The 27,872-nt window shown below is 39.6% G+C and overlaps 1 protein-coding gene across 1 annotated transcript; it reads left to right on the top strand.

Annotated features, from left to right (window-relative positions):
- The first annotated feature begins 16,532 nt into the window (after positions 1-16,532).
- GCNT1 (glucosaminyl (N-acetyl) transferase 1) lies at positions 16,533-26,484 on the top strand. The gene is made up of 3 exons (XM_030467386.1): positions 16,533-16,621; positions 24,128-24,264; positions 24,658-26,484. The coding sequence occupies exon 3, from the start codon at positions 24,782-24,784 to the stop codon at positions 26,060-26,062; it is 1,281 nt and encodes a 426-aa protein (XP_030323246.1). The 5' UTR covers positions 16,533-16,621; positions 24,128-24,264; positions 24,658-24,781; the 3' UTR covers positions 26,063-26,484.
- Positions 26,485-27,872: the final 1,388 nt, after the last annotated feature.

Genomic DNA, 27,872 nt, shown 5'->3' with positions numbered 1-27,872 from the left:
AGGGATTTTTCAGCTTGTTAAATGTAACAAAAATCAGAAATATGTTGGTGAATATGGACAATTTCAGTTTCTGATGAGCTGGAAAGTGAAAAAAAAAATCAAAATATTCAGCTCTTAATCCCTGCTTCTCATGAGGAAGAATAGAAGGCAGAGACACTAATATCTTATGGAAAAGGGCAATTCCTCAGAGGGAAAAGCCTGCTAGAAGGTCATAGTCTTAAGTGGGAATGAGTACTGAGATGAAAGGAGCAGGTATTTTATGCTTGTGAGACTTCACAAGCTTGGGAACACTTTGCAAAAGAAAGGAAGACAACTCATCATAACTGCCTTTACTGCAATGACTCATTTGACAATGACATAAAGAAAAAAAAAATGGAACCAGTGACCACTGGAATAATTCATGGAAATTGTATTTAGAAGTGCTGGGAAGAACAGTACCCTCTGAAAACCACAAGAGACATATTGTCCCAATGGTAGACTGGATTTTTTTTTAATGTCCAGGAATACCCTGCATAGGCCATAACCTCTATTCTCTTTATGGAAAGCTGAAGAGGCTTTGTTCTTTTTCAAGCTACAAGGGAGAAAACTTTTTCACCTATGCAATAGTGTTAGAAAGAGCAGAAGATGAAAAGTAGTGTCCTAGTGACTAGTATTTCAGGGAGGAGTAAATGAAGAAAATGGCTTCAGTGTTTTTCCCTCAGTGCTAATAAGCAAATTTTAGGAGCATTTTCTTCTTTTCTTCTCTAGTCTTGCTGTCACAGTCTTATTTACACTCTAAGCAATAGCTGAGCAAACAGGAAAGTTTCTGGTGAAAACTTCTCATTGTTAGGATGAACTTGGAGTTTGCAATGATCCTGCTACCTCCAATATGCAATGCTGGTTCCCCAGCGCATCCAGGGAATGCCATCTTTCTGACAGCTCTGACACCTGTACAAAGTAACCACTCTTTCATGTAGTAACCTTCTTTCCGCTGCCTTTTGAAGAAATTGCCCTTATCACTTGTGCCTGCCACTGCTAAGAGACCCTCCTCCATGCATGGACTGCAGCCTTAATGTTTTCTCAACAAAGGAAATATTTGCACAGTGATGAGGGAAAGTGTTAGTCGTAATTTCCACTGGTTTTTTGAGCTACATTCCAATTGCTGTGCACACACTCCCAGTAGCCCTGCAAGCAGCCTGTGCGAGACCCACTTGTGTTGTGGACAGAAGGGTTACTCTGCATTAGTTTCCTGAAAGGTGCCTCACTATGGGCAGACTGAAGGTGCTAGCTCTTGCCAAGAAACTTGCCAAACTCTTGACAAAAACATGGGTATGGCATGGTGCTGCTGTACCCACCTGCAGAGTGAAACCAAAGCTATGAATACAAAAGACATGCACAAAGAAGAAACACAGGTACAAAACAAGTTTCTGATTTCTTTTGTTTGGGGGCTATGGAAGGTGAATAAAGCCCTGAAGTTAAAAGAGGAAACAAAAGTGTTGACCCTACCTCAAGCAATTCCTTCAAAATTATTTCCTTCCATTGATTCCATAGCACAGACAATGGCAATTCAGATTCCATAAGCATGAAGCCTCTAATAAGCCAGACAGAGTATAAAAACACTTTCTATTCACCATGTATGGACTCAAACAATTAAGGGTAAAATCAAACTTAATTTCCTCCAAAGCTAGTGCTTCCCCCATAAACAGGCAAATTCTTATTAGAAACGATATTTAGAAACAGTAAGAATTTTTTTCCACTTAGTTTTTTTTAAGTCATATCCTAACTCTATGCCAAACCAAGCACAACTCTAATAAAGTGCTATCGAATTGCAAACCTCCACCAAATACAAAGGATAAAAGGCTTTTCTTAGGGTCTGAGCTGCTAGAAAACGGCTGTTATTCTATCCATGTGCTTCCTGCTCTTTTGTGCAACCCATCATGCATTTAGGGTGTGCACTGTGTAATAAATAATTATCACCCACATCAGTAAGCAATTGTTAAAGAAGACAGTAACCTTAATGCAATATTTAGAATTGAACCACTAAATCAGTTTCACTTCCTCGCATAACTCCTTCCAACTTCTTTGAAGTTCAGATTTTTTCACAGTATTTTCTTTCTTACTTATTCCAGTCTTTGACTTTTTACTCACCATGCAACCTATTGGGTTAAAACCATTGCAAAGGTGGCAGTGATGCATATTCACAAAGATTTGGATCTGGAGACATGGGATATCCCAGACACAGGACTGTAAATGAGGAGAATATGTCCTTTGGCTCAAGCATGTTGTCTAGTACATTGTATTTTTACTTGGAAGTTTGTATTAAATAGCTTTTTGTAACTGGGATAACAGCCTTATCACATTCACATTAGGATCACCAATTTGTCTTGCAGGGCTCCTTCCGGCACGCCAATTGCTCTGCCTTTTTCCCCCAGATGAGACCTGCTGATTTCCAGTGAGTTCTTTGGTGGATGATGGAAACTGCTGGTAGGAATATGAGAAGGTAACTCACATGTCAGAGCTGCTCTCCAAGTTGCTGCTGGGTCATTTTGTCTTGGCCTAAGAGTAGCAAGGCTTAAATGGTCTGAGTAACACAGCTGGTATGTTTGTTGCTAAATTAATAACATTGTGAAAGGACTGTGTGCTTCTCTCCCAGTTCTCCCAGTTAAGCTGCATTCATCAGAAATCAAAGCAATGAATGTTCTGTTCTTTGGGAGTTATAATTAAAAAACACTTATTTAGCACAGCACAACACACACATACTGAAACCAAGCCAAACCAATCCAAACAAAAAAACCACAAAAAGAAAAAAACAAATCAAAAAACCAAAAAACCCAAAACCAAAGCAAACCAAACCAAAAACCAACAAAAATAATAAAGCAGCCAGCCAAACAACCAAAGCCAAAACCCCCCCAAACCAGGTCCGAGTTTAATGACATCTCTAATTCCAAATAGTTTCTCAAGCATGTCCTGAGGTGCAGATCTTCAAAACAGCCTATCTACCTCAGTACTAAATTAATGTAGAAATGTTCTAAACCATTTCTCTAGATTAATAATATCACTACCCCTTGCACTTGGATTGCTCCTTTTGCCTCACACTATTTACCTTGGCAAAGAAATAGCAGTGGGAACCCATAATTTATGTTGCAAAACAGGTTGAGCATAAGATTCTGTAGAGCCTGCTTTACCTTACAGAACTAATTACCCCCACAAACTCAATGTTTTCATAGCCAACATCAGGGTAGTATCAGATGCATTTAATGAAGAGATTCATATAGTCCTTTGTTGTCTTTGAAACCAAAGATTAGTAAATTCCATCATGAATTTTGGCAAACTTGTAGCTGGCAACAAGAACATAATAACATGGAACAGATATTTTGAGATTTCTTCTGAGTGAAAAAAGGTATTATATTCTGGGTTGGATAATTTTCCACTTCCTGCTTTGAAAGAAGAGAAGAAATAGTCTGTTTAGTTTTGAGATCAATATTTTCTCACATCAGCCAAGCAACTTTAACAGTTATTAACTGTTTCAAGGGGTAAGAAAGAAGGTGGCACAAAAGCATTTGAACAGTTTTCTCTGATGTTAAAGAACATAAAAAAGATGAACAAACTGACATTTTCTTCTTTTAGGGGAGATATGAAGCTATGGAAGAGAATCTGTACAAATGGAACTATACTTCATTTTTCATGCTCAACATTTAATAATTTTTATTTGCCCATGCTAGGCTTGTAAACTAGAATATGTTTCTGAAACTGTTGCCTTTTGGAGGACCTTAATACCAAATGACCTAGAAGTCTGATATATTCTCAAAAATCTTTGAGAAGAAGGTGTGAAATAACATATACAAACACCATCTGCAATCGTGTTTTTTCTATCCTTTCATTTCATTGCACTGCCCTGTTCCTGGCAGCCCACTCTCCACATCAATCCTCAGTAGGCAACTTGAAATACTCCAAAAGGTCAACTTTAGAAATAAAGAAATGAACAAGTAAATAAATAAATAAATAAATAAAAGATATCTCAAGAAAACACTCATAGGTGAGGCACAAATGTGACTTCATGGGCTGGTTGGTATCCCTGTACGCAGTTTCATTTCAGTAACACATAATCCAGTGACTCAATTAATTACTACACTGGCTAAGATTTTGCATACATAAGGTTCAGATTCACAGTTTGTAGTGCCACTCAATTCAATGAAAATTCTCAGTTGTGCAAGTTTTTCTCTGTGTCAATTACATATTACATTTGGTTTCTCCTGTTCATTCTGACTGCAGCCAAATGCTTAACACACAAAACTGAAACTGGAAGTTCAAGAAAGACCAGTGCCTGTTATTTTTTCCTTTTCTGTATAGGACTTCAATTAATTTCTCTATGTGCTTCTATTGTAGGTTTCTTGTAGACTTGTTCCAAGGGCATGGCTTAGTAAGTTAATAGAAAAAAATGAATAAAAGACAACTGTTTACCTGAGCACTCAAAAATGCTGCCAAATGTGTATCTATTTGTTTACGCCGGTTAGCGAGTTTTTGAGTAATATAAACCACTATATTTAAGCAAACAGAATATAAATACGGAATTGGAGCCCCTTCCATTCAGCACTTAAAATATTGAATTTACAGAATTTACAGCTAAATTAAAGAATTACTGAAAGGTTATGCTTCACTTTATTAACAAGTATTTCTTCTCAGTACCAAACATTTTCCAGTATCAGACATATATTCACAAAATATATGAGACTGTGTGCACATTCACAACAGCCTCATTTGCCCAACACACTGAATTATTAAAATGGAAATTCCTTCCAATGAATATCCCTAACACATTGTCCTAATAGGTTGATTTAACATCAAGCCAAATTCTAATTTCAGATACCTCTATGTAACTACTCAGTAGATTTTAAAAATCAATTCACAGAAATGACAGAAAGTTAAGGGTTGGAAGGGACCTCGAAAAATCACCTGGTCCAACCCCCCTGCCGGAGCAGGGTCACCTACAACAAATCACACAGGAACACATCCAGTTGGGCTTTGAATGTCTCCAGAGAAGGAGACTCCACAACCTACCCGGGCAGCCTGTTCCTGTGCCCGGTCACCATCGCAGTGAAAAAGTTTCACTATATCTAGATGGAATCTCCTATGCTCAAGTTTGTACTCGTTGCCTCTAGTCCTATAATTGGACATCAGTAAAAAGAACCTGGCTCCATCCTCCTGGCATTTGCCCTTTACATACATATAAACATTCTCCTCCAAGCTGAAGAGCCCCAGCTCCCTCAGCCTTTTCTCATAAGGGAGATGTTCCACTCACTTCAGCATCTTGGTCACTCTGCACTGGACTCTTTCAAGCAGTTCCCTGTTCTTCTTGAACTGAGGGGCCCAGAACTGGACACAATACTCCAGATGCAGCCTCACCAAGGCAGAATAGAGGGGGAGGAGACCCTCTCTTGACCTACTAACCACCCCCCTTCTAATGCACCCCAGGATGCCATTGGCCTTCTTGGCCACAAGGGCACATTGCTGGCTCATGGTCATCCTTCCATCCACCAGCACCCTCAGGTCCATTTCCCCTTTGCTGTTCTCCAATAGCTCAGTCCCCATGTCAGCTCCTCTCCACTTGCTCTTGCTGTAATTCACTAAAATTTTCCCTGCCCAACTCTCCTGCCTGCATAGGTCCCTCTGAATGGCAGCACCGTCTTCTGTGGTGTCATCCAGTCCCCCCCAGCTTTGTGTCTTCAGACACATGAGACACATCAGACTCACTGAGAAGACTCTCAAAGTAATTGAGAAAGATGTTGAACATGACTGGATCCAGCACTGATCCCTGGGGGACTCCACTATTTACAGATCTCCATCTGGACTCTGCACCACTGATCACCACTCTTTGGGATCTATTGTGCAGCCACTTCTTAATCCATCTCACTGTCCTTTCTTATATCCCACATTTCTTGTGCTTGCTCACAAAGATGTTATGGGAGACTGTGTCAGAAGCCTTGCTAAGGTGAAGGTAGACTGCATCCACTGGTCTCCCTGCATCTACTTATTGAGTCACAGCATGATAGAAGTCTATCAAGATAGTAATATACATGATAGTAATAAACATGATTCCCCCTTGGTACATCCATGCTGACTACTTCTGATAACTTTCTTCCCTTCCATGTGCTGAGAGATAAGCTCCAGAAAATCCATTCCATCATTTTCCCAGGGGTGGAGGTGAGTCTGACTGGTCTGTAATTGCCTGGATCTTCCTTCTTGCCCTTTTTGAAGATTGTAGTGGCACTGGCTTTCCTACAGTCCTGAGGCACCTCTCCTGTTTAAGATGATCTCTCAGAAATGATGGAGAGTGCTACCACACTCTGACAACATCAGCCAGTTCTCTCAGCACTCTCGGGTGCATCCTATCAGGTCCCTTGGGCATATGTATATTCAATCTACATAACTGATACCTAATCCAGTCTTCATTGACCAATGGTGAGTCTTACCTCCTTCAAGATTTCTCTCTTATATCCAGGGTCTGGAGTTCACAAGGGCTGGTCTTATCAAATAGAAATAAATTACAGGAGAGCTTTGCTGTATCCCTTACTTCTTTACAGAGTAATGAAACCCCATCTAATTTACCTACTTGTCCATGTGTTTGCCAAGGATATGGACTATATTAAATTCTAAATTAATAAAAACTGAGTTATTTTTATTAAGAAATTCCAAAGTTAAGGTAATTATTTCCTATTGGAACTATTAAGGACCTATTTACTAGTTGGCAGTATATATACAGATAGGGATTTTTATTCAATCAAATTTTAGTCCTGAACAAATTTCTGAAGATTCATATCTGATACATTAAGTGTCCTCAAATGGTGATCTTGCTTCATTAGCAGAGTCTCGGTATGAATGTTCAGCAAAAACTGGTATGATTAACATTTTTCACTCTATTATACACCTCTTCACAGGAAGAGGTTATGCATATTATGTTATGCATATTTTGCTGTGGTAGGAATGAGGGTCAGGGTGTTTTTTTTTTTCATTTTGACTGTGTTAATTTTGACATTTTGAACACAACTGTTGCCATGCATGTATAGGAGAGAGGAGATACAGGATGGATGACTTGCAGTTGGTTCCTTATTTCTGTGGGAACACCAGGCCAGTTCTCCAAAATGGTCTATCAATATACTGAACTTCATATGGAAAGTTGCAGATGTATGCCAAGATGCTGAATATTTACATATTTTGAGCTTGGACCATAAATTTTTTTCAACATATTTTGAGATATTACACAGAAGGTGACTGCAAGAAACAAACCAGAAGCAAACTGTAACAATGCCATGTACATCTGTGCAGGACACTTCATCAATATAAATCTCAAGGCACTTCGCTAAAGAAATAATTGCCCTTTTTATTTGATTCAGAAACTATTTTTTATTTAATTTAGAAGATCCATATATCAAGTACTGTTTCTTCACTGTGTGCACTAGAAACACATTTTTACAAAGATATGGCTTCAAGGTACATCATTGGAAAAGCATCTTTGTATTAACTTAAGTGCAGTATTTCAGTTTGGGACAACTTCTGCTTATTTTTCATTCCTTTTTTTATCTTGGTGCTAGAAAATAATTGGCTGTAGGTCTTCTCATATAAAAGCTTTTTTACTGCTGATTATTGAAAGAACAGTGATCTGCTTGAACGATTTTCTCTCCTGTATCAGTTTATAACACTACAGACTCTTAAATAGAGACTTTTATTATTGCACATGCCTATGGTCTTCATTTTTATCTCTATCTGGGCCACTGTCCATAATCTTTGAAAGATCATGGAGAACAGGAGAGGTGCCTGAGGACTGGAAGAAGGCCAGTATCGGTCCAGTCTTAGAAAAGGGAGAGAAGGAAGACCTAGGAAAATACCAACTGGCTAATCTCATCTCTGTCCCTGGGAAGGTGATGGAGAAAATCATTCTGGATGTCATCACTAAACACATGGAAGAAAAGAAAGTTATTTGGAGTGGTCAACATGTATATACCAAGGGTAAATCATGCTTGAGCAGCCTGTCAGCTTTCTACAATGTCATAACTGGCTGGTTAGATGAGAGGAGAGCAGCAGAAGTAACCTAACTTGATATTAGCCAGGATTTTGACACTGTCTCCCATAACATCCTCATTACGAAACTCGGGAGCTGTGGGTTAGATGAGAGGACAGTGAGGTGGATTGAGAGCTGGCTGAGTGACAGAGCTCTGAGGGTTGTGATAAATGGTGCAGGGTCAAGCTGGAGGCCTGCAGCCAGTGGTGTTCTGCAGGGGTCAGTAGTGGGTCTGGAACACGCTCCCCAGGGAGTTTGTGGAGCCACCTCCTCTGGAGACATTCAAAACCCTCCTGGATGCAATCATGCCCTGTGGTCATCTACCTGTGGCAATCCTGATTTGGCAAGGGGGTTGGACTGAATGATTTCTAGAAGTTCCTTCCATTCTGTGATTTTACTTACTTCAGACAGCATGGGGAAGAAAGTACATAATGCTGGGTGTTTGTTTGGTAAATTAAAACAAAGTTAATTGATTTTCTGGGCTGGTTTAAAACCTTCTGTTGAACACTATCCCAAAGTACACAGAGCAGCCTACTGACAGATCAAACAACATTAGAAGTTAATAGAACATCATGTACATGGATTAAATGAAGATATTTGAGCCAAGAAGCCTTTATGTAGGACAATGGAGTGTTTTTGAGGATGAAGTTCAAACCTTCATATGTGGATCTGGATGGAAAAATGGCTTTCGTTAGGGTGGCAAGCATCCTACTTCTTAGCAGAGCTACAGAGATGACTATTAGGCATGTGCCAGCAAGCTGGAACACAAAAAAACCACAATAGTACTTGTTTATAATATTCCTCATTATTAAATATTTTTACAATATAGTGCATCCCCCCAATACTGCTTGTTTGTTTCTTTGCGTGTTTACCTATTTGTTTTACAGATCTCTTTCTTGTATAGAGTTCTTTCACTGTTTCAAGAGGTTACCAGCAGTTTAAGCTGGAGTTTTGGACTTCTCCCAAAGAAAATGTATAGTATTTTTCAAAAGTTTAATTCTTTTGAGGACTTAAAACATTTAATGAGGACAGAGCTGTTCTTGAGATCTTGCCACAGTACCGAAGAATAAGAAATGAAGTCCTTTTTTTCCCACAAGCTTCTTACTTGTAACATATCATCAATAGGTAAGTGCTTGCTGCTTTTTTGGTTGGGTTTTTTTGAGCATTTACCTCTGACACAAAACACTACCATCTATGAACATTACATGATAAGACTGTGCTTAGGAAAAGAAAGACCAACAGAAAAAAATTCAAAGATAATTCAACTGGAATTTTGTCCCTCAGGAAGGTTCAGCGGAGCTGCCAAAAACAAATACAAGAACAAAGTTGTTTTGTTCTGTATATTCCAGATGACTTTAATAATTGATACATAAGTGAAACTACACTCTTATCAGACTGTAATGAGCAAAGGTAGTGAGTATTATTGACCTAGATAGTATGCAACTTTTAAAAGACATTGGGTATGGAAAGGAAATTTATAGTTCTTAGAAGGGGCCTCAATGTTACAGGCAGTCTTAAAGTCTTAGGGAACGCCTTGTTCACCGTCTATCTACAAACGACATAAGACACTCAACCCTGAACAAAATGTTTACACAAATATGAACAAAGTTTACAGATTTAAACTCAGAATAAAAAAGGGATTGGTGAACTGCAGAATGTAAGTTGGCTAGCTTGTACCATATTTTGGTCCTCCAGGGCAGAACAGAAATGGACCACATGACCAAACCACTAATTCTTGGGAGCATAAAGATTTGGAAAATGAAGTCTGCAAAATCAGTAGCATGCATTCGGAAAAATTACTGTGAAAGACTGTACAAAATGTGTAGTAAAATACACATACCAGCAGTATCCATCCTTTTGAAGAAATTACCACATTTCCAAGAATTTAAGCCATCTGCGAAACAGACTGTGGATGATGATGAAGTTCCTAAAGTAACCAGAAATTACAGTCTTACTCTATAGTATACAAGAACTGTTCAACAGGCAGTTGTATCTAGTAATATGAATAAACAGCTGAGAGCTATGGTAATGTGCAGTTTGTATGATTATGTGATATTTAAAGTTACAGCAAAGTCACTAACAGGCAATAATCAGAAAATACACCAGGGAACAATTCTTATTATAGGTTCATGTGTACTAAATATAAAAATTAAAGACAATCTTGTGTTGCAGGCTGCTGCCACCTAGTCCACGTTAGGAACTGTGCAGATGCCACCTCAACAGAGCTCGGTCCTTGCTCCTGCTCAAAGAAAAGAAGTCCCCATTCCACTGAGTAACTGGTTTATTTATCCAACATGCAGAGCAGCTTGAGCTATATGCCTCAAAAAAGGGACACCCATTGCAGACCACACGTCCCAGTACTCTTGTTATAGGCACATTTCCTAGAATGTACCACTATTACCTGACCCCCAAGACCAATCACTTAATTGTGGTTGGTGGTGTCTTGATTTCTTACAGGTTTTCTTGATTGCTGGAGTGGCCTTCTGAAGTTGTCACATTCTCTCTGAGTTGTTTCTTTGGTTCTTCTTCATTCTGCTTCTATCTGCTGATTTCAGCTACCTGAGCCTTATCAAAAAGTTTACCCTCTGACAGCTCCTGTGGCCTAAGAATTTGAATACTTAAGCTTCTAGTGCTGAGTAAGGTTATTACTCCCAACAATTCTCACTGGAAATTCAGTACTAGAAATATGCAGATTATGATTTCCTTAGGGAAATGCAAACCTAGTCCAGTAATGGAAAGTACCAGTTTATAAATTTTATTCGCAGCTGACATTAAAAAAAAAAAAATCCCATAAGGGTACTGGAAAATTCATGTGTTCAGGTGCCAAACTTGTGCACTTTCTCAGGAATCACTTATAGATTACCCTTATGGAGGTGTTGTGCAGACAGACTGATTGCTTATATGACACAGTATGACAGCAGAGCAAATTTTGGTAAAAAATAGCTTGTTTCCTCAAAAAAATTCAGCTGATCCCAGCTAACTGAAATACACTGGGAAAAAAAGTGTTGATTTAGCGTGAAATCCTATTAGCTATACACCTTATACCAACAACTCTGAAGTCTTCAACATCAGCAAAATGCTAATAGGAAGCTTAGCATCACATTACCAGTTTATGCAACAACTGACAGCAAAACACTGTCACTGTAGAAATATTATAACTAAATCAAAGATGCTGGAAAGAAAACCATTTATACTAGCAAGAAAATACGCATTTATCTAGCAAAACAGGAACAGAAGGGACTACAAAACTGTTTATTGCAGAAATGTTCCTCATAGGTGTAACAGGCTACCTTCAACAAATGGAGGAAGGTGAAATGAAACTTAAATGGAAAAGTTGGGCTATGAACCAGTTGATAGAAAACCACATGAAGGGCTTGAGCAGAGCATTGCAGATTGATAATCTGCAGTCCTTTCAGAAGCCTTAAAACAATTGTGATACCAAGTTCTGAAATTCATGAAATGTTTCAAAAGTATAAAGGAGAAATGAAACAAACTCAGAGATTAGTTAAGAATTCCTGGTGTATACAGGTGCATATGTCTGCATGTATGAATGTGTATGTGTATTAATTGATTTACTAATTTTGTTTCTGTACATAATAGTGGCATTGACTTATTTTTACTTTGGAAGAGGTGACTTTCTAACACAGCTCATACTTTTAATAAGTAGAATATTTAAAAGTTTGAAAGGTTGAAGTGTGTCTGATTTGTTCATGTCTTATGAGGATTCTGACAGATTGTCCTTCCAGTTAAAATACTTGCTTTGCCAGGCCACACCAGACTAACCTTTCACCACTCCTGTCAAACCAACCAGCAGCCATTCATTCCTCCAGCAGACATGTTATAAAACAGTGGGAAAAACATGAGAGAAACAGCCCTGTGGACAGCAAGGTCAATGGAGAGGAAAGGGGGGAGGTCCTTCAGGTGCAGCCTGTGGAGAAGTCCATGGTGGAGCAGGCTGTCCTCCTGCAGCCCAGGGAATGATGGTAGTAGGAACCAGTGGAGGAGTTACCCATCTGCACCCTGTGGAGGACCCCATGCAAGACCATATGGACATGCCCTGAGGGAAGTTGCTACTTACTGGTGGAGAGCCCATGCAGGAGCAGGTTTCTGGCTGAAGCTGCAAGGTGGGGATGAGAGGGACCCACACTGAAGAAGTCTGTTCCTCTTCAACAGAACCCCGTGGGAAGGACCCACACTGGAGCAATCTGGGGAAGGTCTGTATCCCACGGACAGACAATCGCTGGAGCAAGGGAACAACATGAGGAGGAGGGAGTAGCATTAGGGAGCTGTTATGAATTGATGACAACCTCCATTCCTCATCTTCCCATGCTACTCAGGACAAAGTGGCAGAAAAGTCAAAACCAAAGGAATGAAGTTGAGCCTGAGAAGCCAGCGGGGCTAGTGGGAAAGTTGTTTTGTCTTTGTTTCTCACTATTCTCCTCTATTTTTAATTGGCAGTGAATTAAAGTAACCTTTCCCAGGTCAAGTTCCCGTTGACCAAGATAATAATTGGTAAGCAGTGGCCCTGTTTTTATTCCAAGTCAAGAGCTTTTGCATTGTATTTTTGCCACATACCCTGTTGATTAGGCAGAACAAGAGAGCAGCTGGGTGGACACCTGGCAGCAAGCCAAGGTCAAACCCACCACAGTGGTACAATGGGAGGCCCCTAATTTACCCAGTATATGCTTTATAGTTAATTCTGGCAACTCAAGGCTGCAATCTACTCTACTGGATTTTCTATTCTGTAATTAGTGCTAGCTTCTAGTCCATGTCTTTGAGGAAGTTTGCCCCAGGATGGCCTTGATTATACATTATGGGCACAGTTAATTTATATAAACTTAGTTTAAACTAACCTGATGAATTTGCTTCTCAAAAGGTGTGACAAGTTTGTGTAAGCACACAATGAGTAAAATGAAAGAGTATTTCTAATATGTATTACAAATATTCTGAGAAAGAAAACATGGCCTTCCCTTATTAGCCCATGTTCATCCCAACAAATGAATACTCACCCATATCAGAAGACAAAGACACTTTGCTCCAAAGGGAAGTATACCACAGTATCCTTCAGGTATATTTTGTTTAAGGGGGGGGTGTGCCTTCCTTCTGCCGAACAACATTTTATTTTTAAGTGATCTTAGCAGCTGTGAAAATTTTCTTTAGACCTTTTTTGTTTCCTTCTGCACACAGTATTTGAATTCATGCAACCCTCCTCTGACTTATGCTAAGGCTCAGCTTTCAAAAGTTCATAAACGGAAAATTAGAATTATTTTTCCTTACTAAAGCACAAAGCACACAGCAGTGGGAATCTATGCAAGAATGTTAAGTTTCATTAAGTTTACAACAAAGGGAAATGTTGCTAGGCATACTGACAGAAAAGATAATACAAATTTCTGGATTTTAGTAACTCTTTCTCTACAGAAAGCTAATGTAGTAAAGGCATAGTGTCAATATTTAGCGTACTTCAAGCCCTAGCAGGATTCCAGACAGGGGCTAGGATCCTCTGTCTGCTTAATGATAGATCTTAAGATTGAACATCTTCCTAATGTTAATTCTGAACAATCACATGAAACAGATACTGAGGTTACACTTGCTAGACATAATATTTCAGACAAGTGATCTTTTGAAAAGGTTAGCAGGGAAGATATTAACATTACAAAATGCTAAACCACAGCTTGATTTTTCAGGAAAAAAAGAAGTTTTTACTGCCTTAAATTGGTTAAATGTAGAAGATACAAGATTGAGCAGTTATCATTACATTTTAAAATACTTTGCAGATCAAAATTACAACAGAGCATGAGAAACCACAGCTCTTTAAAAGCTTCTGTATTCCTAAAAAGCCTGAAGGCAGTTCTTGAGTGATGAATGAGACGCTAATATCAATTTACAGCAAGCATACTTCTGAAACAGATGTCTTTCTAGTGGAAATATATTTAAGCTGTATAGTGAACCATAACTAGGTAAGTTTAGCCATGCAGACAAAACTGCTCTTGAAACTTTCTCAGTGATGTTGTTCATATGCCTTGCTCTCACTGGATTGCTGGTCTCACCACAGCTATCAAATATTAATGTACAAATTGATTTCATGCAAGTGAGTAAAAATTTCTAATGAATTATTTAATTTAATTTTCCCATATTTTTATTCCGTTTTGTTCACATTTGTCTATATTTTATTTATTTATATTTAAGTTCCACATTTTAATGTTGTTTTATTAAATTCTTCTATAAGTACTTTCAAAATGGTGAATGGCATATCTTTTTTCTGGTTTACTTTATTTCACAGCTACCACACAGTCACACATCTCACAGGTCTATCACAAAGAAGGAAGGGCAGCTTGTGGACTCTTGTCATCTTCATATTCCAGCCTCAAGGTTAAAAGACTAAAAACCAGGTGCAAAAACTACTTCATCCATTTTCTTTCAGAATTAGCTGACAAAAACTATCCATAAGTGATGTATAGTCCTTGAAATTTCACAAACCTGCAATAAACAATTTATGAGACTGCCAGCATGATTGGCCAAGCATGATTTCTACCTGTGAAAAGTTAGAGAATGACAGATTTCTGAACTTCAGCTTTCTACTTGAAATAACTACTTTCAGCAATTATTTTTATGCTTTTTTTTTTTTTTTTTTTTTTTTTTCTTTCAGAGAAGTAGTTGTGAGAGGGTACATTCTGTTAATGCAGCAATATGCATCAGCTCCAGTGCTTTCCTTATTTTGAATCAACACATTTCTAAGCTGTGTAAATAATTAAGTCAGGGGGAATGAAAAACGATGAAAGAAACATTTTCCCCAGAGCTTACCCAATTTGCTCGCTTATGAATACTCAGTGTTCTACTTCTTGTACTGCAATGGCATTAATGCAGTAATTTCCAGACAACTTAGCAAGAGAACAAATACTTACATTTACGCTGTGACATATTCTTCCAATTTACATGCAAGACCAACAAGATACAGTCATCAGCTGTAATGACAAACCTCAATGAGAAAAACAAATAGGAAATCTTGCCCCCTCCCCTGAAATTTCTCACTCCTGTCAAAAACTTCTGTTACCAACCTCTACTGAGTTGTCAGAGGAAATGCCTTTTTAGAATGGTGCCCCACCAGATGTTCAATCCTATAAATAAGCACTACACTTGAAAGACCCTTTTTTTTCCCCTTAGATCTGTTTGGAAAAAGGGGGGACTGCCAAGCTAGCATGTAGCTATGCACTACCCAGAAGGCAGATATTTTCTTGACAACATGATGATGCAGATTTGAGGTCTTGCAGTCCATTTCCAAACTAAAACGTCTGATCTAGGAATCAACATGTGAAGGCAACTCCCCATTCGCCTGGCAGCTTCCCCTCATACCAGCCTTTAAACCAAATCTCGTTTTTATGTGAGCTTTTAGCCCCTTGATCCTGCTTACCCTGCAGATTCGTGAACCTCCAGTGGGAGCTCACAACCAGGATGAGGAAAGGACGGGGGAGTCCTTTAGGCATGCCTCAATCTGTCAAATCATACTACACTCCCAATAATGCCGTTGTGTGTGGGATTCTTGAGGAATGCTGCCAGCGCTGTTTTAAGATGCTTCAGGCTGCAGCACTTGGGGATTTTTAATGAGGAAGATGCTTTCTTTGAACTTCCTATTTCCTCAAAATGTACTTCTTCTGTTTTAAATGCTTTGATAACATATTAAGAAGCAGCCAGCCTTTACAAGCACCACCTTCGTGTTTCACAGCTCTACAGCCCCTGTCGAGTATGTTTATCGTCGGGAAAAAAACTGAACAAGTTAAAGTCGACCTCAGACTCTGTCTAGACATGCTTTTCGCTTCATAGCTGCAATTTTTGTACCCGGTCTGCTCCTTTCCCGTCCCACTCCCCTCTTCCGTCTCCCGATTTTTCCAGCCACTGACCCGTTTTAAACACATCTGGCTGCAAAACAGCACGGTGCCCCGGGCGTGCTGCAGGGCGGACCTGCACATCTCGGCAACACAGCCAACTCCAGTGCCGGGCGCTGACTTGGCCGCTCCCCCCCGAGGACAACCGAGGTGGGCTGCCAGGTTGCCCGGCTGCGCTGGGATGGTGGTCGCTTTGGTCTACGTCCTGCCCATGTAGCCTCCCCCTGACGGGCTGGGCCGTACTCCAGGGTGGTCTGGAGAAGCGTGAGGAAGCCCTTTGTTGCCACGAGAGGCAGAGGAGTTGCCCCCGCATCGTCCTGCGTGGGCTTCGGCAGGGAAACCTTGAGAAATCAAAAAAGGTCTCAACAGGACCAATTGCACAAGGGGTCGGCAACAGCTCCGCATCGCCACACGGAGGAGGGGACAAAGAGGAGGGGGGGAAGGGAGAGGGCGGACACCAGCAGAGCCAGGGGCGGCCCACGGCGCCGGGGGCCGCGGACGGGCAGTACCGTGCGGTCCCGGGCTGGGCCAGTAGGTGGGTGGGTGGGTGGTGCCGGGGGAGGTGCGAAGCGCGAAGCCAAGAGAGGGCCGGTAACCCCGTGCTGGGCCCTGCAGGAAGGGGACGTGCAGTGCCCTGCCCACCCTGGAGCCTTCCACCGACACTCCCCTCCCACCGCCCAGGGCGAGAGCGGCCGCGGCCCCGCAGGTGGGTGGTGCTGGGGGGCGGGAGCGGTGAGGTCCGGGCCGCGCCGTGAGCATCGATCTGCCCGGGAGCCTCCTCCGTGCCCGGCGGAGCGGCGCAGTCTGCGCGGGGAGCCGCGGGAACGCCCGGCATCAGGTGCTGCGCTGGAGGGCAGGGGAGGCGCAGCTGCTGTGACTCTCTCCGCCTTTTCTTTTTGCTCCTCTCTTTTGAATCCTCCTTTTTTTTCTTTTCTTTCCTTTTTTTCCCCTTTCTCCTCTGTCCTCCTCTTCTTAGCTTTCTTCGTCTTCCCTTCTCCCTTTCTCCCCTTTCTTCTCCCTTTCTCTCCTTTCTCTCTCTCTCTCTCTCTGTTTTGTTTTTTTTCCTTTGTTTTTTTTTTTTTTTTTTTTTGTTGTTGTTGTTGTTTTTTTGTTGTTTTTTTTTTCCCCCCCTTTCTCTGTGTGTGTCCCCTTCTCGCGTTGGCCTTTTACCGCGGCAGTGCCCAGGGCACTGTTGGCCTCAGGAGGTGCTGGTTTGGTATGAAATCTGTTAATCAGCGCAGGGTTTAGGTGGAATCTGATGGTCCTGAGGTATCGCCATCCTAAGGTGCGCTGTTTTTTGACCTTTTTTTTTAAACTCTGTTAAACTTGCTGTATCTGGGTAAGCTCCCTTTTTTTTTCCAGAACAGAAAAGCTGTTTAGAGTGTTGTAAATAGTTTTCTGTGACCCGTGTTGGGTGGGAGGACTTGCAAGCCTGACAGGAGGCTTAGTTATGCTCTGGCACTTTGCCTTCTTTCAGTGTGTCTCAGAAAAGTAAATTTCTTTGTGGAAAAGAGGAGGGGTGGTGGCAGGAGGGAATTGCCATTTGGGAGCTGTAATTAATGGAATACGAGGTGGGCAGCCTCAGAGCTGGAAAGAGTGATAGAAATGGTAGTAAGAGACAAGGGGACAGATCTAGCAATTCAGTCTATCAATTTCAACTTGAAAATTCTTGTGAAAAATTATGCAGTCTTTTGTAGCTCAAGGTAGACTTCAGTTACAGTGGTACATTGCTTTTGAAAGTAGATATATATATTAAAAAAATACTATTTTTATTTTCTCACCTCAGTTATTTTCTACTGTGCCTATAGTAAACAGCCATCCAGATCATGTCTTTCCTATGAATCTGGATCATTTGGAGTAATACTACTTTTCTGAGGCCAGCAGAGCTAAAAATTGCTTTAAAAATCCAATGAACATCTTTGCCGCATCTGTTCTCTTTTTTTTCTAACTTAAACAAAATGCACTGGGGAATTTACAAGCTGAAGATTTACAGTCTGTTGTGCTGAGAATACGGTGATTTACTGAGTGAAATCCCACTCTAAAAAATTTGTTGCCACACTGGAAAAAATTATGCTAGTCCTACGAATATATTTAATTTTTTTCTAATTATGTTTGCCTGCTTTTCTTTTGTTTCCAGTATAATCCAGGAGTTCTCCATTTACTGTGGTTCATGAGCTCCTGAAACTTGAAAATACCTGATTTTATCAACCTAGAATTCTTTTTTAGGAAAAGTAAAAGAGGATAATTGCCCAGGAATGTAGCGTGCCTGACTAGTAGAACTGAAATAACCTGTGCTGTTAGGTTTACTTCATAGCTTCAGGAAAACTACTTAACGCGTGTTATTATACACAGGATAAATATGCAGGAAACCTCATCACATCTCAGAAAACTGTAATAGGTTGTCTAAGAAAGCTTTGTAGGTCCACTGGAGAATAACATAAATCATAACAAAAACTCAGAGTTTGGTAACTGCCTTACCAAAAATAAATCTATTGTTTTCCTATTGTTATGGTACATCTTGTTCTTGATTAGATTTTAAAGCTTTCTTTTGCTTATCTTTTTGAAGAGTGGAAGGATTGGAATGCTTTTCTACTGAAAACTCCTGTAAGGAAGGGAGTAAGAGGTGGCAGATCTCACCCAGTATCAAGTTTCTGTGATAACAGTGAAATTTACCCATTGCTGGTGGTATTTCAGCATTATAAACTGTAATGCTGGGCTAGGAGGTGGGGGATGGTTGAATGGCTTTAATATACTTTGCAATGGGACCTACTTTCTAGATAGTATCTGCTTCCTAGACAACAAAATGTTGTATTTTTGAACTGTATTTTTATATGCAGCTGTCTTGCAGTTCTGATTAAACTCATCTGAAGGGGATAGTGAAAAAACAGCAGAAATATTAATATGGTACCTCTTAAACTGTAGATTAAATGTAGGAAGTATTGCCTTACTGACTTGAACAACAGAGTTAAACCTCTGTACCTAAGCACGATGCTGATCCTTGTTAGTCCTGTAGCTATGAGAGACATCTATTCTTAGAGGAGACCAGTGCTGCTGGTACTATTTGTTCTTTAGCTCACTGCTGAACTGTGACTGTAGGCATGGCTTTAAAACATTGGCCGAAGTAAGTCTTCTCAGAATAATGTTTTACATGTTGAGCTTGAAGAGGGATCCAAGTAGTCAAAAATTTGACAGCATCTTCCTTCAACCCATGAGATTTATCAGTATTTTAATGGATATTACCTTTCCTGTAGCAGTGTCTGCCAGTCTCCGATTCTGAAATAAGTGTTGTCATAAGGTAGCAATTAGCAAAGTTATGTAGGTGGGTGCAGTGACTGCTCTGCTTCTGGCAAAATTATAGTTGCTACTTTAAAATAATGTGAGAAAAATAGATACACATTTAACTGTGAAGTAGCCAATGTGTACAAATGGCTTGGTAAAGCACCAGGCAGTTGTACTGGGTGTTAAACTGGGCAACAAAACTTGAAAGATTTAGTGGGTTTTTTTTTTGTGAATGTATGTTCTGTGTTAGTTACCTTGAGGTAAACTGTATCTTTTTCTAAGTACCAAGAGTCACGAACTTCTTGAGGTTGGAAAATTTTGCCACAATGGTTTTACTTAGTTGAAATTTCTCAATATTATAGCTCTCATGTTGGCCCCTAGAGGTTCCACAGACAATGCAAATGGGAGTTAGACTTTGAGCTGCTCTGAGGAAGATTTACTTGATATAGTAGTACAGGGGAATACTAGAAAGGCTACCAAAACATGTATTTTTTTTCAGTGCCATTTTACACACTGACTGTATATTCATGTGGGCATTACTAATTTTTTGAAAGAAAAACATTTTAGTGTGTCAGATTCATGACATTTGAATGTAAGCTCTCCAAATAACCTGAATTTATTTTCATCCTTTGCACCTGAAAAAATGCTAGCTACTTTAAGCTACTCTCACTCTTTATTCTACATAGTGGTAGGTGTAGCAGTACTAGTTATTTGTGGAGCTTTGCTTAAAGCTGCCCTTTGAGGTAACAAGGGACATTTCTGTCCTCTTTTTTTACTTTAAAAGGGAAGTGTCCTTTTTTATTACTGTTTTGTTCTTACTAGTTTTGTTTTTCTTTTTAAGCTCTGCTCTGGCAGAGTGTTATCAGTGATCAGACAACTGCACCCACATGGAAGCCTGATGCTGCCTGTGTGTCATTCAGAATTAAGGTCTTAGCACTTTAAAGTCTTACGGTAACCCAAACATTGAGCTTATGACCAATTCTTATTTTCAGTAAGACTGTAGACTATCTAATGGAACAATCATTAATACTTTCATTCAATTACAGACAGGAATATCTACTTGCAAGATTGGAATGCTTTATATTATGGAAATGCTGAGTAAATGTTACTGAACTTTGTCTGGCAGATCTCTTCAGATAACCCTGCATCTGTGCAGTCTGTCTTTGTGCTTATGCGTGTTTGTGTTAATTCAAGCTGTTTAGGCCTTTAGAAATCAGATCCTCATCAAAATGAATGCTGTGCATTTCTCAACCTGAATGGAAGCAAGTTTATTGTAGCAACTGCTTACAAGGCATGTGCTTTGAAGCTTCTTGGATAATGCAGTGGTACAACTCAAAGGCTTTCCAGCAAATCCATCCCCAGTGAAGGGCCTTCTGAAGTGCTGAGGAAAAGTTTGGTATCTCATGTGGAATTTGAGAGCGGGGAAAGAGAACAGCATGGAGCTGGTCAAGATGTACTCATTCATTATTCTCATGAGCAGCAGAAGTTTCCTTGTATCTTCCCTCCCACTGAGGCAAGAAAAGGGAAAAATAAGTCAATTCTGACTCTCACTCCCCACCCACTAAAATGATTACTTGTCTCCTAGCCCATCCCAGCTACCACTTCAGAGATGGGTGTACTCAGCACTGCATTTTCCACTTGGCTTTTCTTCAGTATGTTTCTGTAAAAACAAAGATTTCAGTTTTTTTTTTTTAGTAGATGTAAAATATTAGTGCAGCTGCCAAGAAGTTTTCAAATTATCATTTGTAAATCTTTGGATAAAAGCTGATGTGTCTGTGGACATAACATAGAAGCCTGCATAATGTTCATGTGGCTGAATCCTCTTTGCAGTAGCTGTGTGGCAAAAGTCACTAAAGAAGCCACAAGACCATCTGCTTCCTCTGGTGTTTGTTAGAGGATGTAGAACTGAGAGTGAAAATGAGGTGAAGCAGCTGGTCCAGTAGCCCACCGGGATGAGAAAGTTGTGACACCTGAACATTGCAGCTAAGCCTTCAAGACCTATAATATTTTCTCTACTCTTGTTATAACTCATTTTGACCACCTGACAGCCTCCATGATGCTGCCTAACTCTAAGCTCTTCCCTGCCTTTTTATTGTTCTTTCACAAGATTTACAGGCTACTTGCAAAGTACTTTTATAATTACCCTCTATCTATCACCTTCTGATTTTGAAGGCTACAGTGCTTCCATTGGGGTGCTAAATTGGTGCCTAACATCTTGCCTCAACAGTTTTTCCACTGATGAGACGAGGCCAAAGTGCCAAAATCAAAAGACACCTGTTTTTTGTTTGGTCTTTTTGTTGTTGTTTTTGTTCCTGTGTCTCCAGCCCTGCTGTACCATCACACAGCAAGCCCTAACTGCTTTTTCCAAGGAAAAAACCCCATACTTAATGTAGAAATGTATGGTAATTGCTTAAAAAAATGCTTAGTTTACAGTTTCAGTCTGCTCTTTAAATGACTTCAGACAGGACAGAGGTGGGCAACGTATTTTATGTGAGCTAGCATGAGGAGGGCCCTACAACTACTGGGGACACAGGATCCTGTTTTCCCAATCCTGATGCTGTAACTTGGGCAAAATTAGTAGCCCCAGAGAGCAGAGCCACCCTGGTGTAACACTGGTTAGATTAGAGGCTGCCTGTGCTTTTAAAATATTTTAGGAAAAGACTCTCCTTGTCTGTGGCTTTCTTTGATGAACATTACTCCCCTTCATCTCCTTTGGCATGAGTACCCACTTAGGCTATTGCAGACTCATTTCGGTCAGTACCATGGATCACATTAACAAAGGCAGGGTTAACACAAGTTTATACAGTAACCAGATAAATACATTGTTAACAGCATCATCTGTTTTACAGTAGCATCTTTACAGTAATCTAAAAGTTAAATCAGAACCTGACTTTCACCAAGACATCTTCCAAACTGCCAGGTATTAGTACTTGTTTCACAGATGAATAAGCCAGGAGGGAGTGGGCGGTTCTCTTGAAGTATATATTACTGCACCATGCTTGTGCTACCAGAAAAACTGAGACTAGGATAACATAGCAGTCCTAACTCCCGTCTTAAAGAAGGAAGGATTCCAGCATCTGCCAGCTGAAGCTTCACAAGTGTAAGTGCATTTGAAGTACATATTAAGCGCTGGAAGAGTCTTGTTTTTTAAGCTGTTAGGGGGAAAACAGTAACTTAGTAACCAGTATCACAGGCGTCATCCTTTGGAAGTATATACATGATAAACATAATGGAGACTATCACATAGCTAGTACCCTTTCTTTTTAATTTCCTATGTGATGGGTATTATTTTTATTAGATCAGATATGCCAGTCAAAACTAGCAAGCTGTCAAGTAAGCAAGTGTGTGATAAGTTATAAAGCATTTTAAAAATCACTTTAAATTATGTCTGGTTTTGAAGCAACATTGCTAACCAAAAGTGGTAATTTGGAGTTTGCCTTTTTATTTTTTTTACATGAAAAGTGTGAGACCTGATACTTAAAAAGTACTTCTCTATGCATTCAGACATAATTGCATACTAAATCACCTAGCTACTTATCCTAAGGATTAAAATTTTAGTTCTTCCTCTTTGACTTCGCTATACACCTGAAATGGACTTGGAACAAATGTCTACCTCACTAAGATTAAATTGAAATGCAGGATAAAATAATTATAGGTGTAACTCTGAAGACAAAGTACACTTTAGAGTAAGTAAGATATTTATATAATGCTGTTAGTCACAAGGAATTTGTGGACTCTGCCTGCTGGTGGTTTGAATTACAAAATATTTGATTACAGTACTTTTTTAAAATACTGCTAAACCTTAATAGTTATGCTAGACATTTATGCAGTGATCTGCACCTTCCTTGCACATACTTCACCTGGATCAATTCCCTCCAGTCAGTTTGGAATACTGTGGGCTTAGTGGTGGACCCAACGTGCAGTGCATCCCCATGACACCGTGACTACCAAATAGCTCTGTGATGCCAAGCCTCAGTTTTCTACATGCACCTGTTTGGGCATTTTCAAGTAGCAGGCTAAAAGCCACAGTTGAGTACTAAAAGCTAAAATGAAGCCGTGGTAGATTAAAGAGAGGAGGGAAAAAAAATCTGACAATGAACAACTGACAGCAAAACCCAGAAGAGGGCACAGCACACATTTCCTAAGCAGATTTTCTTACCATTTTTTTTTAGTAGCAGTTACTCTGTTCAGAAATTCATTCAGAGGAACTTTTTTTTTTTTTCTTCAGAGTAGTAAAAATGAAAAGCTCAATATATCTGAAATACTTCAATATTATAGATTAAAATTTTATAAGACTTTCTCTATGAACTATATTGGCTTTTGCAATTTGAGGTTGGTTTGAAATTCAAAACTTCACTACAGTGAATTATTAGGCAATAAATTTGTGAGTGCAAATTGGCATTTGAGTGGCAATGTAAGTTGTTTAAGGATGTGCTGTTCTTGATCAGTTTACCTGGATGAGGTAATACTTTCAAAAAAAGACACCCCATTCTGTAATGCAGTTATAGACTGCAGTTTTTCAACAGGTAAACTGCAGCAGCTGCATTACTGTGCAGTGATCCCTTCACAAAATACTGAAACAGAAAAAAGGTGCCTAAGGGGAAACAGGCCTAACATACAAAAATTATGCAGTGCATGTGAAACCAAGAGAAAATAAGACTGGAATACTATCGATTTTATTGCAACTCCCCCTTGTAGCACATTTCCACCTATAAGCAATCGCTGAACTATAAAAACAAGTGTGTTAAAACCATGGTAACACAACACTTCTGTGGATTTGCAGTAACTTAACACAAATCAGCTGTAGTTAAGCTGTGAGTATTGCCTTTTACCATATAAAAGAGGTATTCCAGCAATTCAGTCACACCTGTTCTTGCATCTCTAGAAGCTGAGGACCCATGCTATACTAATTTCTTTCTCCCCTTCTCATCAGCTCTTTCCTGATTATATTGCTAAGCTCATCTGCATGAAGTTGAAGAGACTGTACCTCACATAAAAATCTTGAAAGGTTTCAGGGACTGCCTTCTCAGTGAGAAGATAAAAGTACGACTACCATTCAAGAAATGAGTGGTAAGTTATAATGAAATCTATGTCACTGCCTAAGTGAGTCTAAAACATTGTTACCAAACTCTGAAGTATGAATTAACATCAAATACTGGCTTCTTAGTAACAGGTCTGAATTACTGGCTTTGATTTTGTCAGATGCAGCTGAAATCAGCTCTGTTTTCTTACTAAGCTTGTAGTCTTAGAATTACAGAAATAGCATCTCATGAAAATTATCTGCCTTTCACAATCTTTCTAGAAAAATAAGCTAATTTTATTCATTAATTTCCCATTTCCAACAGAATGTTTTTTTACTATTTTCCTGTCACTAAATAACAATGTAATTATTATCTGGTGATTTTTTTTTTTCCAAGCAACCTTTTGGTCTTTGAATGACAGTTATATTTAATTTTATTTTAGGATTTTTCCTTCCATGTCAAACTGTAAATTCCTGCAAAATGTTTTTTGCTTAAACTGTTGAAGCTGGTATGAATGCAGTGGAAGGCAATTTTTTTTAGCTGTGCAAAGCTGCCTGCGATTTGAAATGCTGAAGAGGAAATTACGGTTTTGTCACAACTCACGCTTCAGGCTTTTCTTGGGTCTAACTCTTATTTTAGTAATAATATCTGTTTTAAAAGTTAGTCAGAAGCAAGACTTCTTAAATCGGAGATACCTAGAACTGACAAAAGAAGATCCTATTGGCAGTGTTAACTGCACCAAGATTATAGAGGGGGACATAGAAGAAATTGAAAAAGTAAAATTGGAGACATTGTCAGTGTCATTTAAGAAGCGCCCCAGACTAACAACAAATGACTATATTAACATGACAGCAGACTGTGCCTCCTTCACGAAGACTAGGAAATACATTATGGAATCCCTCAGCAATGAAGAAGCAGAATTTCCAATTGCTTACTCAATAGTGGTTTATCACAAAATTGAGATGCTCGATAGACTTCTAAGATCAATATATGCCCCTCAGAATTTTTACTGCATTCATGTTGACAAAAAGTCTCCAGAGTCTTTTCTTGCTGCTGTGAAAGGAATAGTCTCATGTTTTGATAATGTCTTTATTTCCAGTCAGTTAGAGAGTGTTGTGTATGCTTCTTGGAGCAGGGTGCAGGCAGATATTAATTGTATGAAAGATCTCTACAGAAGAAGTTCAAACTGGAAATACCTAATCAACCTTTGTGGCATGGACTTCCCTATAAAGACCAACCAGGAAATAGTAGAGAAATTGAAGGCCCTTAAGGGCGAAAACAGCCTGGAAACAGAAAAAATGCCTGCTTATAAAGAAGTAAGGTGGAAAAAACACCATGAGATTATTGATGGTAAAATAAAGAACACAGGCATAGACAAACAGCTACCACCTCTCAGCACTCCAATTTTTTCCGGTAGTGCCTATTTTGTAGTTAGCAGAAGATTTGTTGAATACATATTAGAAAACAGCAAGATACTGAAGTTCATTGAGTGGGCAAAAGACACTTATAGCCCAGATGAGTACCTATGGGCAACAATTCAGAGAATCCCTGAAGTGCCTGGAGCAGTTTCTTCTAGTGAGAAGTATGACGTTTCTGACATGAATGCACTGGCTAGATTTGTCAAGTGGCAGTACTTTGAAGGTGATGTGTCTAAAGGTGCACCCTACCCACCATGCAGTGGAGTTCATGTTCGCTCTGTTTGTGTTTTTGGAGTAGGAGACCTGAACTGGATGCTACGAAACCACCACTTCTTTGCTAATAAGTTTGACACTGATGTTGACCCCTTTGCAGTGAAATGTTTGGAAGAGTATCTGCGGCACAAAGCTTTGTATCTGCAAAAGAACTGAAGTACTGCTTGTTCCTGTTAAGAAATAAAAGTACAAATAGTATACAGCTATTGTACAGTAATGTATAACACTGATGGTGGTGGTGCTGATGGTGGGTATAATGTTTCTCTCCATGTTGATGTGATAGTGCCCTCCCTGCCTTGACCATGGACAAGGGGGAGAGAAGAGATGTCTCAAGTGAAAATGGGGATGCCTTGTGTTGCACACTGAGGCTTGGAACCTCGGGTACAAAATCAAAGATGGCAATATTTGTAGGGCCAACTATGTGGAATATTTATTATCTACAAGGTATAATTAATGGACTTCCTTTGGCTAGACTATTTGTTTTTAGGCTTGGAAAATACATGTTGTTGGTGGTTGTTCCTCAGTTTTTTCCCAAGAATCTAATGCTATCTGGAAGGGAAAGATGAAGAAGGGGAGAAAAAAACCAAACCAAAACAAAAAGCAGCTGGACTGCGCAGACTTCATACTGGGTACCAAAAGATCTCAGGAAAGTTAACGATAATGTTAGAATTATTTAAAAATCATACAAAAGGGGATATACCAAAGCCAGTTGTCATCACATATGATTGCTGTAGTTCTGTAATACGTAATTCTTGATCCTCAAAAAAATTTTAGCTTCAGCATGGACTATTGAGGACTTGTGTTTAAATTTCTGTAGCCAAATCTTGCTTTTGTATTCTTCCCACCCCCACCTGACCCCTAATAATGTGATACAAAGTTTATACACTAGTTTGTAGTTATGTCTTCTCAGGGAAACTTCAGTTTCGTGCCTGATGGGAGTTAGACTTGTGATTTTACTTCTTATTGTATCAGGAGACTTGCTTTTGGATGCAAAATAAGTTTCTCAAGAATTGCAGTAGTGTATAAATGTCACTCATGGAATGGAACTGCTAGTTTCTGCTTTCTGTCAAGCGCAACTTGCATTCCAGATTCTTTTATCATTCAGTATGTAAAAATAAAGTTATTTTTCTAAATTACATTGCCTCTTCCTATAATTATAGTCTGCCTAAAAGCACCAGCAATAAATCCTCAAATGTTGCTGTAGCTTGCCAAATACAACTGAAGGTGTAGCTGAGACAAGTCTTACCCTTCCTCTTCTCTGTGTGCATGCATTCATCCCCCTGTTCTTGTTTAGGTTTGACATCATTTAGGTTTAGGTTTGGCTGGTGCACTTGGTTTTTATTTACTTGCTTCTTTTTAAGGGAAAGGAGGAGAGAAAAAACAAACAAACAAACCAACAAAAACCACCACCTCCCCCCCCCCAAAAAAAAACCCAAACAAAAAAACCCAAACCCAAAACTGAATGAGTTTTGTTCCACTTTAGGGCCCTGCTAGGTTTAGCTGCTGCAATATGGTACAGAAGCATGGTGACAAGAGAACAGGACACTGAGGGCTTATATTATTTGTTTTCATATCTATTCAAGTTAGTCGTGTATAGTTAGTGCCAGGTGTCTCATCATAGTCATGAGATGACAGTGGAATTCATTACAGGCACTAGCAAATGGCAAAACAGACTAGATTTCTTGTTTCATGAACTGTAGGTGTGATGGCAGCACACATGCTGTCCTGGTTTGGGCCAGGATGAAGGTAATTTTCTGTCTTGTACTTCTGCTTTCAGCTAAGTCTCCTGTAAGTAGCTGCTCTTGCTGAAATTAACAGCAAGTTTCTCAGACAGTGTCTGCTTCTGGGACTGATAACACTCAATGTTTATAGTTACAGCCAGAGACTGGTGTGCAGAACTAAGGCCAATGCTCAGCTCTGAGAAACATTTTGCCCTCCAGAAGGAGTAAAGAGGTCCCACTTGAAA

Source organism: Calypte anna, chromosome Z (genome assembly GCF_003957555.1).
Source record: "Calypte anna isolate BGI_N300 chromosome Z, bCalAnn1_v1.p, whole genome shotgun sequence".
In the NCBI taxonomy this organism is placed as follows: domain Eukaryota; kingdom Metazoa; phylum Chordata; class Aves; order Apodiformes; family Trochilidae; genus Calypte; species Calypte anna.
This window is presented reverse-complemented; position numbering and strand designations above follow the sequence as displayed.